The sequence below is a fragment of the Perca fluviatilis genome, chromosome 8 (assembly GCF_010015445.1).
Source record: "Perca fluviatilis chromosome 8, GENO_Pfluv_1.0, whole genome shotgun sequence".
In the NCBI taxonomy this organism is placed as follows: Eukaryota; Metazoa; Chordata; class Actinopteri; order Perciformes; family Percidae; genus Perca; species Perca fluviatilis.
In genome coordinates, this window is record NC_053119.1 from 40,215,183 (window position 1) to 40,230,840 (window position 15,658).

General features: G+C 36.2%; 2 protein-coding genes across 3 annotated transcripts; both read right to left on the reverse strand.

Annotated features, from left to right (window-relative positions):
* Positions 1-463: 463 nt before the first annotated feature.
* LOC120563504 (G2/M phase-specific E3 ubiquitin-protein ligase-like) lies at positions 464-2,335 on the reverse strand. Its single transcript, XM_039807690.1, has 3 exons — positions 2,204-2,335; positions 1,129-1,325; positions 464-996 (listed from the first exon to the last, which is right to left on the reverse strand). Exons 1-3 carry the CDS (start codon positions 2,242-2,244, stop codon positions 746-748), a joined length of 489 nt encoding a protein of 162 aa, XP_039663624.1. The 5' UTR covers positions 2,245-2,335; the 3' UTR covers positions 464-745.
* A 6,230-nt stretch (positions 2,336-8,565) lies between these two features.
* LOC120564385 (G-protein coupled receptor 4-like) lies at positions 8,566-15,337 on the reverse strand. Of its 2 annotated transcripts, XM_039809294.1 has the most exons (6): positions 15,314-15,337; positions 13,421-13,544; positions 12,782-12,960; positions 12,076-12,254; positions 9,569-9,901; positions 8,566-9,427 (listed from the first exon to the last, which is right to left on the reverse strand). In XM_039809294.1, the coding sequence occupies exons 3-6, from the start codon at positions 12,839-12,841 to the stop codon at positions 9,391-9,393; spliced, it is 609 nt and encodes a 202-aa protein (XP_039665228.1). In that variant the 5' UTR covers positions 12,842-12,960; positions 13,421-13,544; positions 15,314-15,337; the 3' UTR covers positions 8,566-9,390. The 2 variants fall into 2 exon arrangements, with proteins under 2 accessions (XP_039665228.1, XP_039665227.1); XM_039809293.1 differs by having other exon boundaries at positions 8,566-9,901.
* Positions 15,338-15,658: the final 321 nt, after the last annotated feature.

Consider the following 15,658-nt stretch of genomic DNA (forward strand, 5'->3'; position numbering starts at 1 on the left):
AATAAAGGGTTAATAAAAGGCCAGTGAAAAGTTTTCTTTTAGTCAAATGATTATTCTATTCCATTTTATAAATAGATTTTATTGATTGTTATCGAAATAGAACATAACCAACATACAAGTCAGAACAGGAAGGAAATAAACCACCATTCACCCCAAAATGACTTCAGGTAGCCGCGACTGTCCTTACCCCAACAAGTTAAAGAAGAGGAGAGAAAAGATAAATAAATTTAAAAATAAATAAATAAATAATAAAAATAATTAAATTAAAAAAATAACAGAAAAAACAAAAATTAAATAATACAAAATATATATATATATAAAATAAATAATAAATCAAAAATTAAAAAGGAAAAAAAAATACACATACATACGCACACACATATCCATATATATATATATATATATATATATATATATATACACATACATACATACAGATATACAAATAAACATATATATATACATACATACATATACACATAAACATGTATACCTACATACATACACATGTGAATTAAAAACCAAGTAAAAATAAAATCAGTCACCCTATACACATACCTTGCCTTCTCTCAACCATGTATAGTGGAGTTAAAATATAAATTTTACCAGTACACAAGACAATAGCAGGGGGGATGATTATTCCATTTTTAATTGTTTAAACAAGACATTAATAATGTATTAGGAAAGGGTGAGTTATTGACAACGATGCCTCTTCAATTTAGTCAAGTTCAACAGGCAACAGATTTTAATAATGTATATTAAGAGTGTTTTTTAATGCAAAATCCATAGTTTCCTTAAAATCCTCAAATTTTTTCAGGACTGGCAACCGCAGGCAGTTAATGCATGTGTTTGCGGTGGGTAAATGACGGCCTTGTCTGAGGGGCAGCTCATGGAGAAAAACCACTGAAGGTAGTGGGGAGAAGCCCAGGGGTGGAATATCATTTGCTCCCATCGTAAAGGCCAGGATACCCCCAAGTTGCAAGGGTCCCTCTTGCTCTGAAAAAGAAATACACCAAAAACAAAAATTAAACCTAGCATGTAGAAAACTTTTAAAAAGGAGGGAAAGACAAAGACAGACAGAAGGGCATATGAAAAGATTTTTATTCCATAACTAGCAATAATACTTACCCTCAACATCCAGCAGGTAGTCCCTCCAAAATGCAACCACACATTCCTCTGCCCTTCTTTTGTTGCTGCCCACTGCTGACAGTTCTAGTACATCCGCTGCGAGTGGGGATGGCTCGTGACAAAACAGCAGTCTGAAAGCATCTGGGTGCATTCTTATTGCATCAAGAACACCAAGAGTCTTCATCCCCACCCTGAACCTGTAAAAATGTATCATGAGAAGATACAAATATAATTTTTCAAATTGGATAAATTATCACACAGCACATGAAAGGGATGACTTATAAGACAGTTCAGTGTTTGTTGACTATGCAAAAAGGCCTTGTCTTTGACCACTATCTAAAACGTGATGTTCTTTAAGTTATTTTATATGATACATGCAAGCCTTTATTCAGAGTGTTTGGTTGTACATTGACTTTTAAAAATATGTTAAAATCTTTCATTATTCTTAATCCTTGTAAGCTGTTCAGGTCTGCGGGACCCGTTTTCAATGTTTGCTAAAATAAAAATGATGATTTATTATTTCTTCTAACTCAAACTCATTGGCCTTGGCTCATTTTCTTTGAAGAACATAAAAAATAACTTATTTTCAATTAGTGTACACGGTACACCCCCCTACACATAACTAATACAAATGAGGTGTTCGGGTCTACTAGACCCAAGTGTAATTATTACAGTGTAATAATTGTAGGTGCTATGAAACTTTGTACCTGCTATTCTCACACAAAGTTAAAAAAATTGTTACATTTCAAGTACTTTCACCTGTTCTGATTAAGTTCTAAGAAATAAGCACCAATAATGATTGATGATAATGAATGAAAAATCTTGTTTCTATTTTATTTATTTTTTTTACCTTTTTTATAATTGGAGTAAATGGCAAATATGAACCATAAATGATGTATCTATAATTGTTAATTGAGCTTAATTAAACCTCTGTTTAGTATTTTTATATACATGTTTATGGCTGTATTGATTTAAAAACCTAATAATGTGGTGGGTCCAACATTGGCTGTGGAACAAAAATATGAACACCTTAGAAGGGTTAATTATGTTTGCTAAAAAATGGAGTTACACAAACCTTTGAAGTGCTCCACTAACTCGATGAACCAGCTGAAACATGATGATATCCTCCACCAAGAGATCTTTGTCTTCTATGCGTTTCAAAGGCCTTAGACGCCCAGCATTGGTCAGATAATCTGTAATAAATCATTGTATAGTATGAACAACACAAGATTAGATATATTAAACAAACTGTTCTTTCCTGGAGGCCAGGCCTGTATGTGATGATGAAATTAGGTGATGCATGAATTTATATGAATGACATCTTTTATTTAACTCCTTTAATCACAGTAGTATATTTAGCACTGACCAAGCCTGGTTTAAACATTCATATGAAAGTCAGAAACAAATCACACAGATTGCAGAAATATAAAAACAAATATGTGGCTTCACCACACAAGAGTGACATTCTAAAATGCTTAATAAGCACTTGAGAGCCCTGCTTAGCAGTATTTAGATTATTATTCACTGTAATAAACATATGTAAACATGTATATTGCACTCTTTAATAATAATAATAATAATAATACTACAATTTATTTATATAGCGCTTTTCATGGTACTCAAAGACACACACAGGCTAAATATCGTCACCCAGTCAGATGATTGCAAGACCGAGCATTCTTATTTAACCTATCTTTGCTGTAAAACGCCTACGCCTACTCTCTCTTTACCCAAAGATAGGTGAAATCCAATAAATGCAGAACTACGTTGCAATAAGCTGCGCACTGATAACAAATTACAATGTGTTTGAAATGTAATAACAGGAGCGCAGCAATGGGTACTACAATTACCAGTATGCTTCCATAACTGCTGCTGCTAGCTGCTAGCTTTTTCTCCTAGTCAAAGTCAAATGTACATTGTACAGTAAAATATACTGTGGTTAATCAAAGGGCTTTACAGACAATGTGTCGTCTCTCTCATGTAAGCAGATTTAATTCGGAAACCTGATTTCTGAAATTATTTCACACAGCTTGATCAAACTTGCTTGATCATATTAACTAGCACTAGCTAGCTAGTGGAGATATTGCAAAGTTTTCAATGGAAAATGGCTAGCCCGTGTTATGTGGGTAGCAACTAGTTAGCAGCGCTAACGCCACGACCATGCTAACATGAATTTGGGGGAACACTGCAGATAGAATGACGTTAATAAAAAAGGGGTCCTATGTCAATGGTCCTTGGCTATTTTTATCATCAACTTACCTCTTCCTGGATTTCGACGACGATCCACCGAAACGCTGTCTCGTCTGGTAACGGGGTCCTCCGTGTTGCATTGAGCTAGCTAGAAGTAGCAGTGCTAGCCTGGAGCCAGGTCTGACTGGATTTGCAGTTCCACCCCTGAATAATCTCTGCATCTCCGAATCAGAGCTCTGTTGGACTTAATTTAATTGTCGAGACATCGTTGACAATAGCTCACCATTTCCTAAAATATTATTTAGCAGACCCACAGCTTCAGTTAGCCTCTTTCTATCCATTACAGCTCCACTTCAGCCAAACTATTATAATGACAGTGCCGGAATTTGACCGTCAAATACCGCTTCTTCTTTGTCAACCAATCAGGAGCTGAGTAATCAAACTGCCTTCCGTTTCAATCAAACTCCCTTCCGTTTCAATCAAACTCTCACACACACTACTATACTCTCTCACACACACTACTATACTCTCTCACACACACTACTATACTCTCACAACACTACTATACTCTCTCACACACACTACTATACTCTCTCACATATACTACTATACTCTCTCACATACACTACTATACTCTCTCACATATACTACTATACTCTCTCACATACTACTATACTCTCTCACATATACTACACCTCCTCTCACATACACTACTATACTCTCACATATACTACTATACCCTCTCTCACATATACTACTATACTCTCACATACACTACTATACTCTCTCACATATACTACTATACCCTCTCACATATACTACTATATCTCTCACACACTACTATACTCTCTCACATATACTACTATACCTCTCTCACATATACTACTCTCACATACACTACTATACTCTCACATACACTACTATATACTCTCACATACACTACTATACTCTCTCACATATACTACTATACCTCACATACACTACTATACTCTCTCACATACACTACTATACCTCTCACATACACTACTATACTCTCTCACATATACTACTATACTCTCACATACACTACTATACTCTCTCACACACACTACTATACTCTCTCACATATACTACTATACTCTCACATATACTACTATACCTCTCACATACACTACTATACCCTCTCACATATACTACTATACTCTCCTCACACACACTACATTCTCACATAAACTTATACCTCTCATATAGGCCTACTACTATACTCTCTCACATATACTACTATACTCTCTCACACACACTACTATACTCTCTCACACACACTACTATACTCTCTCACATATACTACTATACTCTCTCACATATACTACTATACTCTCTCACACACACTACTATACTCTCTCACATATACTACTATACTCTCTCACATACACTACTATACTCTCTCACATATACTAGGCTACTATACTCTCTCACATACACTACTATACTCTCTCACATATACTACTATACTATCTCACATACAATGCTATACTCTCACACACACACTACTATAATCTCTCATACATACATGTAAAAGGATTATAATAGTGTGTGTATGAGTATAGTGGTGTATATGCAAGATTATGATAGTGTGTGTAAGACAGAAGTATGAATTACCTCCTATACGGCCTCTCATATTGAGCTTCTATGTATGTCCTATTTACCCACCGAACTGTCCTCATTCAACTATGAAAGGGTAAAATCGGTTTTGCATTCTATCACCCCTTTAAGAGAGAAACAAAATTACAATGTCATCCAAAGCATGTGTTGGGGTTTCATGAACTTTAGTTCAGGCTTTCATGGGTATTCAATTTGTTTTCATCATCATCTCTGTCTTCACCTGTTTAGTTGATTAGGTCAGTGTCTTCACCTGTTTAGTTCATTAGTTCAGTGTCATCACCTGTGTCTAGTTTTGTTAATCATCTTCACCTGTTCTGTTCTCGTCACCATCTGTGTATTTAAGTTCCTGTTTCTCACTCCTCAGTTGTTGGTCAATGTATGAGTATCACATTCACTGTTTTGAGTTTGGATATTACCTTTTTGAATAAACCTTTTGAGTTTTGCTTCTTCGTTGTGGATCTAATCTTCGTTCCTCCCCTGTGATGTTACAGCATGTTACATATTCAGTTACTGTCTGAAAATACTTTGTGTGATTTAAAGTGCCCATATTATGAAAAAATCACTTTTTCTGGGATTTGGGGTGTTATTTTGTGTCTCTGGTGCTTCCACACGCATGCAAACTTTGAAAAAAATACATCCATGCTGTTTTGAGTGAGATACGGTTTCTGAATGTGTCCTACCTTCAGTCTCTGGGTGATCTGTTCAAAATCTGCATGGCTTGTGACGTCACAAGCCAAAACAAGCTGGCTAACTGCAACCGTTTGCTATTGAGAACGAGGTAGCATGCTAGCGTTAGCCGCTAGCATGCTACCTCATTCTCAATAGCAAAGCACGGCTACAACACACACAAGTTCACCGTCATCTACAAAAGAACTACTTACATGTGCGCCCTCGTTTAGAGGAAGTCTCCCAGCTAATCCTGCCTTGTAACTGACCGAAGTTGGAGAAACAGCCTTTCTTTTACTGTCTATGGAGCTAGCTAGCTGACATGATCTACATCTGAGCTACGGCGCATGTGTGCAATCAAAGATAGTACAGAAGAAAAGAGGTCTCACTCTGTAGCTACCAGGTGACCAGGTGAAAAGAGGATCTGCAGCAGTAAGAGCTGTGCAGTACGACAAAAATATGGTGTTTTTTGAAAATATTCTTGTACAACCTTAAAATACAGTTATGAACCTGAAAATGAGCATAATATGGGCGCTTTAAAACCCAGTATTTATTTTTGTAAAATTTAATTTTTCTTTAATTGACCTTTTTGAGAAACACAGAACACATACCAGAGATGTTAAAAAAATACTTCAGGTTGTACTAGATCGCCATCGGCTGGACAGTTAAGTTAGGTTCAGTTCCAGTTTATTCAAATAATATATCTGCTCTACTTCTGTGATTAAAGGATAATAACGATGGACAGCCAGTTACAGCTAACAAACTAATAAAAACATATTTGATTAACATCTGTTGAAGCCATCACAATAAACCAGAGCAAGTTGACCAAAACATTCCCAGCAGCAGAACTCCCACATACGAGGCTTCCATTTATCTGCAGTTTTATTGGAAATCATATCACTAGGTGACAGAATCTGTCTTTTTTTTCTATATTTATCCTTGTGTTTTCTCCTCTTTTTTTATCTCCCCATCTTTTTTAGATACATAAACATACATGTTACGTATATCATTTTATGTAATTAAACACAAAAAAAGTCTTTCTACCTCATTTCAGTTTCCAAAAAATAAAGATAAAATACATAAATCAACACCACAATACAAATAATCTGAATAACATTAACTTTTATGTTTGGCTTCAAACCTCTGCATCTCAAGTTTTAGATCAGTCTCTCACATTCAATTTTCCTCACATTTTTGACTTTACCTTTCATAATAATTTTCTCTTTAAGATAAAAATCTTTAAGAATAAAAATCCTTAATATTAACTCTTTTGGGGATTTTAATATGTACATTTTCCCAAGAGTTACAATAATATGCAAGAACAAATCTTGATCTTCTTGACACACAAAATAATACTACAAGGGGTTAAATGTGAAAGGACTGCCTGTGTAGTCTGCCAATCTACTGACTGGTGTCAGAATGATACAACAGGATAATGCCAAAATAAGGTCATAATGGCCTCTTCTACATCTGTTTTCCTCAGTTATTTTCCATATTTTTAACATCTTTTGTTGGGAGAATTTTATAAAGTAATTATTATTATTAAAATAATTTTTATATTTTGTATTATATATTTATATTAAATAAAGATAAACAAATAGTATGTAGTTTAGTTTATTAGCTGTACAAAAAACAACAAAGAAGCAAAAACAAACCCAGTTTTGGATCGACATACATTATTAAAACTGTTAAAAACTAACTAACGATGTGTATGAGACCAAAAAGACTTGCAACAGACATCTCAACTCTCAGCACAAAGAGGGCTAAGATATCACACCATTTTACTTGACCTGTCTAACATCACTGTAAAGAGATATAATGCTCTTAATCCTGCAACTTTATTTCCAACTCCAGCAGATTGATGCATCAGGGGCTGTTCATAAGCCACCTACAGGCCATCCACCACGTGACAAATCATTTGATCATTTGATGGATTTAGATGCTTAAATTCATACCGAATATACACATTGCTATATTGGGAAGTACAATGTAAATAATTGTACAATTATTATAGACATTTTTCAACAATTTTCTTTTATAAATGTATCATTAATTCCATGAACTGTATATAAAGATGGATGACACATCTCCTGTTGATGCATATTTGTTTTTGGTCATATTGTAGCGTCTGGCTCCGGTGTAGATGGTCAGCTTCAAAGAGTTCTTTTGATCCAATGCTGTCACCCAATAATTGTTTTATAACTTATATATGTCAATCAGTTTTTTACTTCACAAAACTCTTCTCAAAACCCACTAACTCAAACACCATGCATACTTTTTATATTATATGTATATTAAATATAGATAAACAAATAGTATGTAGTTTAGTTTATTAGCAAAAAACAACAAAGCAAAAACAAACCCAGTTTCGGATAGACATAGAGGTACATTAGTTAAAACTGGGAAAAACTAAACAACTAAATTAAAATGTGTATGAGACCAAAACCGTAAAAAAAATTCCTTAAGACCTGCAACCCATTCTCATGAACAGGTTCATATGAAATCTTACAAAAACTTATGCACAACAAATCGTATGATAGCTTATGAAATTAGGGAGACCGCCGGCCAGTCACCTGATGACCAGTCACATGATAGTTAAGTTTAGCGTTCGTTACAGTTAAGTTGAGACACCAAAAGGTGACCGTCATGCAGCGACGTCAGTTAAGTTGAGACACCAAAATGATTGGTGATGGTTAATATTAAAAATAAAGCTTGTGGTTTGGATTTAAAGTGGAGCTTAAGCGAAAATTCCTTAAGGACGACGACTTAAACATAATCACTTCACACTCCCCTGAATGGATCAGCTGTTGAGGTGTTCACTTTAGTCTTAACCAATCAGAAGCGGCCATGAAAATCACGAGCCAATCACTGCACGACATCCCTGTTTTAAACAAGTCTCTCTCTCTGCTGCTCAGTTGTCATTTCAGGATACGAGCCCCTCACGGTTCCTGGGCCCTCTTCCGGCAGGCCTCTCCCGGCGGCCTTCGGCTTTGGTCTTCCGGCTCCTCACGCCACCATCAGTGTCTAGACTCCATCGTGGGGTTCATACTTCGGCTTCTACCCCTTTTAAAAGTTTCTCAGAATTTTTAAATGATGGTGGAGTCTAATCTCCAAAGACTATACTGTACATTTCACGCACACGTACAATAAATCATTACATATCTGCAATGAAGTCTCTCCTGATTGAAATAAAACATCGCCCCGCCCTTAAGTATTACTTCCAGGACACGAACACCTGTTTCCTGGGCGAAAGTCTTGTGTTTTCCCTTTAATTTGTTCCGGGACATGAACTCCGCCCCCCATGCTTGAAAGCCCTGTGTTTTAGGAACCACTTTTCAACCCCGACATGGATTTCCGCGGTCTTCTACAGAAGCAGTCAATGTGGTTCATACAGTAATAAATACGTGGAATACATACAAATAAGTATTGGTAGCTATATGTACAAATAGTTCATTAGAACAGCCTGAAACTTGTTAAGATGCTCTTTCTGTTTAAAACATACAAATTAAAGGTTTAGGAATAAGACGGCCTGGCGGCTTCAATGATCTCAGTGAATCAAAATATATCTGCTCTGCTTCTGTGATAAAAGGATAAAGGATAAAAATGATAAGCACAACCAAATTCAAAACATGCAGATAAAAACATGCAAAATAAAATCAGTAGGTGAGAAAATCTGTCTATTTTTCTATATTTCTCCTTGTGTTTTCTCCTCTTTCTCTCCTTTCTCAGCCTACATGAAGCTGACTGTGGACATGTCGTCATGATTCATACTGGTATACTGATGACATCAATGCTTTCCATTCTGCAACAACACACAGAGGCCAAAAGCTTGTCTACGGCCCCTTTCTTCATGAAAATATACAGAACTAAGTCTGCAAGAGGACTCAACCTAACAAATACAAGAGACAGGTACACAAGAATATGTGAGGTGTATACGTTTAACCTGTTAAGCACTGCCAAAATGGTGTTGGGCAGGAACAGCAGTGTGTAAATTAGCAGCACCAGGACCAAAGTTCCTACAATTCGTCGTTTTTCGTCAGCTGGGACCGAGATGGAAGTAGACAGGGCTTTGAGGGTCCCAACCAGGAAGAATATGAGCGGTGGGAGGGGAAGGAGCAAAAAGACAATGTCAATAGTTTTCATAATATTATTAAAACTGAAACATTGAGCGATAGGATGGAAAGCAGACAGGGCCCAGGCCATGACACAGATCACCACAGAGGTCTTGATGGTTCGTCTGCAGCGGTACCACACTGGGAAGACGATGACCAAATACCTGTAATACAAGATATACAGCTTCAGAATTCTATAGCCATACAACGATCAGACACAGAAGTAGTTACACACATACTGGATAGTAGAGTTGTTCCAATACCGATACCAGCATGGGCGTAAATCTCATCTAACAGTTGTGGGTGGGGTGGGGGGGGGCAATAAACATACAATTTCTGAAGAGCAATTTTTGAAGGGGACACAAATAATACAGCCAAAATTATACTTGTAGAGGATATGTGTACACAGAGGAAAGCCTTAAAGGAGAACTCCGGGGAAGTTTTACGTTAATCTTGATCGCTATATGTATATGTCTATGAGTACTGTCGATAGCGAAAAAAACGAGCCGAATTGGTGCTAGCAACACGGAGCTGCTGCAGCTAATGCCGAGAGCTCCCACTCAGCTAAAACGGCAGTTATGGGGGCATAAGATAAAGAGTGCCTTTGTGCCTCTTAACAGACACAAAATGCAATTAAAATGTCTGTGCAACATGAACAGGGCCCTTACATGACAACAAGATGCGTTTAGCAACTTAGCCATTGTTGAAATTCACCTACCCTCTTAGCTGCTAGCTGCCGTCTGGGATGAGTGAGTGTGTTCAGCCAGGCTCCGGTAATAATCATCATAATTAGTGTAGCATGGAGACTGTACCATTATCTTTTTTTTCAGTGTTTCTCTTGATTCAATGAAAGAAATATGTTTTCCATACTGTAGTAACTACCTCATCCAACCAAATAGCAAGACTTCTAGACTCTTGTTAAATTAGCTGATCGTAATGTAAATTAGTGAGCCACTGGTAAAGCTCATCTGCTAACCCTGACAGCCACACACCTCCAAAAATATGAACTGAGCTCAACACACTTACCTGAGACTCTACACCTGACGTACACTACAAAATCTCTTCAGTAAAACTGTGATGTGTACAGTATGCAAAGCTTTAGTTACGACAGGTGGCACTAGAGTTACCAATTTTATTTTCACTACTGTTTATACTGTTACTGTACTATTTAAATAATAAATGTATTTCATTTACTAAATTGTGGATGCACAGTTTTTTGGAATTGTTATTTATTTCTAGTCTTTTTCATATGGGACTGTAAACTAGATAATGCAAGAAAGTTCTATGGCATTAATTCTCTGTATGTATTTGTTCATATATTCATATCACATCCATACAGGGCTAGTAGAATACAGCTGTTACATTATTTTAATTTATTTTATTTTATTAAAGAGTATTGAGGAATATTTTGGTGTTTGATCTGGGGCCCGTTTCAGGAAGGAGGTTTAACAAACTTTAAGTCCAACCCTGAACTCTGAGTAGATGTACCCTGAGATGGAAACTCTTGAGTTTTCGGTTCCAGAACAGCTGATTAGAGTTGGTTCAATCAACTCAGAGTAGGTTCACTCAGAGTTAAGCACGTGCACCACCGCTATAAAAAGGCAGCATGAATGGAGCCATGATACTATGATTCACCATGGTAATAACCACAAACAAACTGGTCTGCGGAAATACTCATGCGCACATACAGCGAGTTTGAACATGTATTTCATCAAAAAAGCAACACAGTGGCTGCTGAAAAATGAGAGAGAATTTGCGTGGGAGAAAATTGCTGCTGGAGTCAATGCGTAAGTTCCAATATAGTGTATTCATTTCATATTTAATCATACGTATAATATTACTGGTGAAATGGTATTGAACCTACAATCTATTTCATTTCGGTGGAATCATGCGGGCGAAAAAGTCCTAGGCCTACTAATCCCATTCTGAGGCTGCAGCACCATCATTTACATAATCATAATTCATAATCTTTTATTTCAAAGGGTTTACATGATTCACCTGCAATAGTGTGGAGCTCCTTTTTAATCGCTCTTACTGGTTTGTGTCCAGGGAACACTACAAAAACGTTTAAAAACGTTTCAGAGCGAGTAACTGACTCTGAGGTTAAGTTACCTCTCTTTCTGAAACGGCTGGAGTTACCTCTCTCTCTCAGGTTCGATTAACCTCCCTTTCTTAAACAGATAACCCAGAGTTTTCCTCATCTCAGGGTTAACAAACTCAGAGTTTTCACTAAACCTGCTTTCTGAAACGGACCCCAGGGGCCAAGTTCAGGTATCGGAATCAGTATCTGGAAGAAAAAAAAAACGGTATCGGAACATCTTAACTGGATATTACATACCTTTCCAGAGCGATGCCCACCATGAAGCAAACACTAGCTGCCAGACTATAGAGGTAAATGTAGTAGAAGATTTTCAGGCTCGCAGGTTGTGCCACGTCAGCGATCATGCAGCAGAACTGAAGGAGGTCGGAAATGAGAAGGTTGATGACGTAGATCGAAGCAACATGTTCATTTTGCACCTGCAGGCAAACACATTGGTCAAAGTAAAGAAAGCTGTTGTAAACATGTTCTGAACTTCACCTCCTTCAAAATATGGGAGGTACAGTCCAAACTTACTACCTTAAAAGTCCAATATGTAATATATTTACCGTATTAAAATTAAAAAAAATACCACAATATGTCACCAGCTATTAAGGTAACATGTTAAGTTGAAATACTATCTTCTCTGACAACAATGCTTCACTATCTTCCTAAACAGTTGCATGAACAGAGAAGTGGTATAAAACAAAAACTTTTTCTTTCTCTGTAGCTGAATGGTTTAGGAGAAGGCTGGAATGGAGTCATGCATGTAAACTACATATGATCAGGGTCCAATCAGCTTTATGTACATTTTAATTATGGAATAAAGTATTCCTGTAAATGTATATATCAACACTTCATCCCCCTGACACCTGGTGCCCAACCCAGATCTAGCTCCTTTACAGACAGACTGTACGAGAGACACATAGAACATACAATAAATACATCTCAGGCATAATGTTCATACCAGAGAATAAAGAGCAGGGATGGCCACGAGAGTCAAAAGAAGGCCGATACCAATGATCATGCATTCCACCCCATATATGAATTTAGCTACATCATGATAATGGGGACGATGATGCTATTGCAGTAAACATTGCTGTTGTTCTGTGAAGTGTTGTCAATGTCCATTCTTCAGAGTGAAACCTGTAGTTTAAGAGATCAGGTAATAGAAAGGGAGCATGTTGTTTAATATCTCACTAACATTGTTCAGTGATCTCCTTAAAGCTGTGAGGTGCACATTCACACACATGAAGTAAACCTTTAGTATATCCACAATTAGAGCGGCAACTAACAATTATTCACATTGTCGATTAATCTGTCGATTTAATGGAATAGTTGTTTGGTCTCTAAAATGTCAGAAAATTGTAAAAAATGTGGATCAGTGTTTCCCAAAGCCTCAAATGTCTCATTTTGTCCACAAGTCAAAGATATTCAGTTTACTGTCACAGAGGAGAGAAGAACATATTCACATTTAACAAGCTGGAATCAAAGAATTATTACATAAATTACTCAAACGGATTAATCAATTATCCAAACAGTTGGGGATTCATTTAATAGTTGACATCTAATTGATTAATCAATTAAAATGTGCCGCTCTACCCACAATCACATTGAATCACAACATGCTGAAAAAGGACTATAGCTCTCATCTGGATCAGTGTTCCCAAAGTCCAAGATTACGTCCTCAAATGTCTTGTTTTGTCCACAGCACAAAGATATTCAGTTTACTGTCACAGAGCAGAGAAGAAAGTAGAACATATTCACATTTAATAGGCTGGAATCAAAGAATAATCACTTTTTTTTCATAAAACAATTACTCAAACCGATGGATCAATTATCAAAACAGTTGGCAATTAATTTCATAGTTGGCAACTAATTGACTTGTATACAACTATAAACATTCACATTAAAACATCAACATGCTGTTTTTGTTTATATATTCATTTTTTTTTTATTTTATACAGTTATTTATATTTACAGATTCAGACATTTGTTTCAGACAATTGTTGACGTAGATGTGTGTGTTATTTGATTTGTTTTTACTGCACGCAGAACATTGCCCAGTTGTTTCAGTGATTTACTGTAATGTTTATTTTTAATGTACAGTACATTTGTTTGAGGAGTTTTGCCTGTCTTCTGTACTCAATGCCCCACTTCTTGTTGAAGCCCCCCCCCCCCAGTCCTCTGATTTTGAATGAGGATATTTTATAATTAACTGACTCTAACCTGTCTTGGGTTACATAACTCTATCCTGCTGGGAGACAAGTATCAATTTGTGTCTAATAACGTCATCACAATCGCCACATTAATATGCAAATTAGGCATTAACTAATCAAAATGAGCTAATTTGCATACATTTGACAAGGCACTGCAGGTGAATAAGATAAACAAGGCAACTAAAACATATCACCCCAGAACTTCCCCAGTTAAATGACTTACATCAAAAGTATTTTCCCCTGAAATGTTATGTTTAAATATGCACATAAGCTTGTTTGGTTAAAAAAATCTACAGATGCAAACAGATGGAGATTAGTAGGTCTCAAACAAACCCCAACTAAATGTGTATTTTGGAAGTTTTCTTTCCATTAGATAAAAAAAAAAAAATTGACCAAAAATCCAAATTGACCACTACATGAAAAAAACATCCTGTGTTGAAAAATAAATTATGAAGTTACTGTTTATTATTGCAGCACTGTTTTTTTCCTGTCAAATTAACAAAATAGCAGCAACAGCCCTTTCAGGTGAGTGTGAAGATTTTTGTTGATTTTGAAGTGATATTTATTCTAATAATACCAAAAGAATTAAAATGATTTATTGCCATTTGCTAAATAAAAACCTATTGTTGAAACTATGTCCCTCTCCTTGGTGCAGTCAGTTATTCTAAATATATACTTTAAACTAGGAGCATAGAAAACATGAACATTGGGGCAGAGAGGTCTCTGTGTGAATTGATTATTTAAAAATGTGACTGAGGGAATCAAATTAAATTCCTGCTAGAATACCTCGCATTGGATTAATATCTGTTCAGAACAATAATAATAATAATAATAATGCTTCCACTACTACTACTACAACTACTACTACTACTAATAATACTATTTTGTAAAGAAAATGCTCTAGATGTATGGAATCCATTCCTAAAATGTCTCAACAGTACTACTTTATTATTTATTGATTTCCTATTGATTGTGCATTTTCAGCTTCTTCCTTTACCCAGATTTATTTAGTTAAAAATAATGTATCTTTTTTTGTATGTTGCTTCTTTTCAGCTATTTTTTCAAAAATGCTTTTTATTTTATTTTATTGTTTACACAATGACATACTTACAATTCTCACGGAAACACCCATATTAAATAACTCATAATTGGTTTCAACACCTAAACTGTTCAAATACAGTCACATCTCTCTGGTTGTTACAGTTTGCATATTCATTTTGACTGGTTGCAGTTCTTTTATACTTGTTAATAATATCTTTAAGTAATGTTTCAAAAATTACCTTTAAAAGCTGCACCAGTGTCTGATGTTCTGTCCTCTGCATTCAAACAGTCTACAGTAAATATGGTGACATGCAGTCGGTTGATTCAAATCTACACCTCCTCTAGAGAAGAAGAAGAGAGATAAAAATGGTCAGGCATGAATTTGCATTAGTCCTATGCATTGCATTTGCTGTTGGCTAGGTTGAACAGAAGGTATTTCCATGCCTGCGCCGGTTTCATATCTTAGTTTTGCCGTGCGCCATGATGGGAGGAGAGGCGTGGTAGGGGGTGTGGTGATGTCAATCTAGTGGCGCACTGAAAACTTGGAGCCGAAGATGAGGGCCATGGATGGATTATGGTACAAT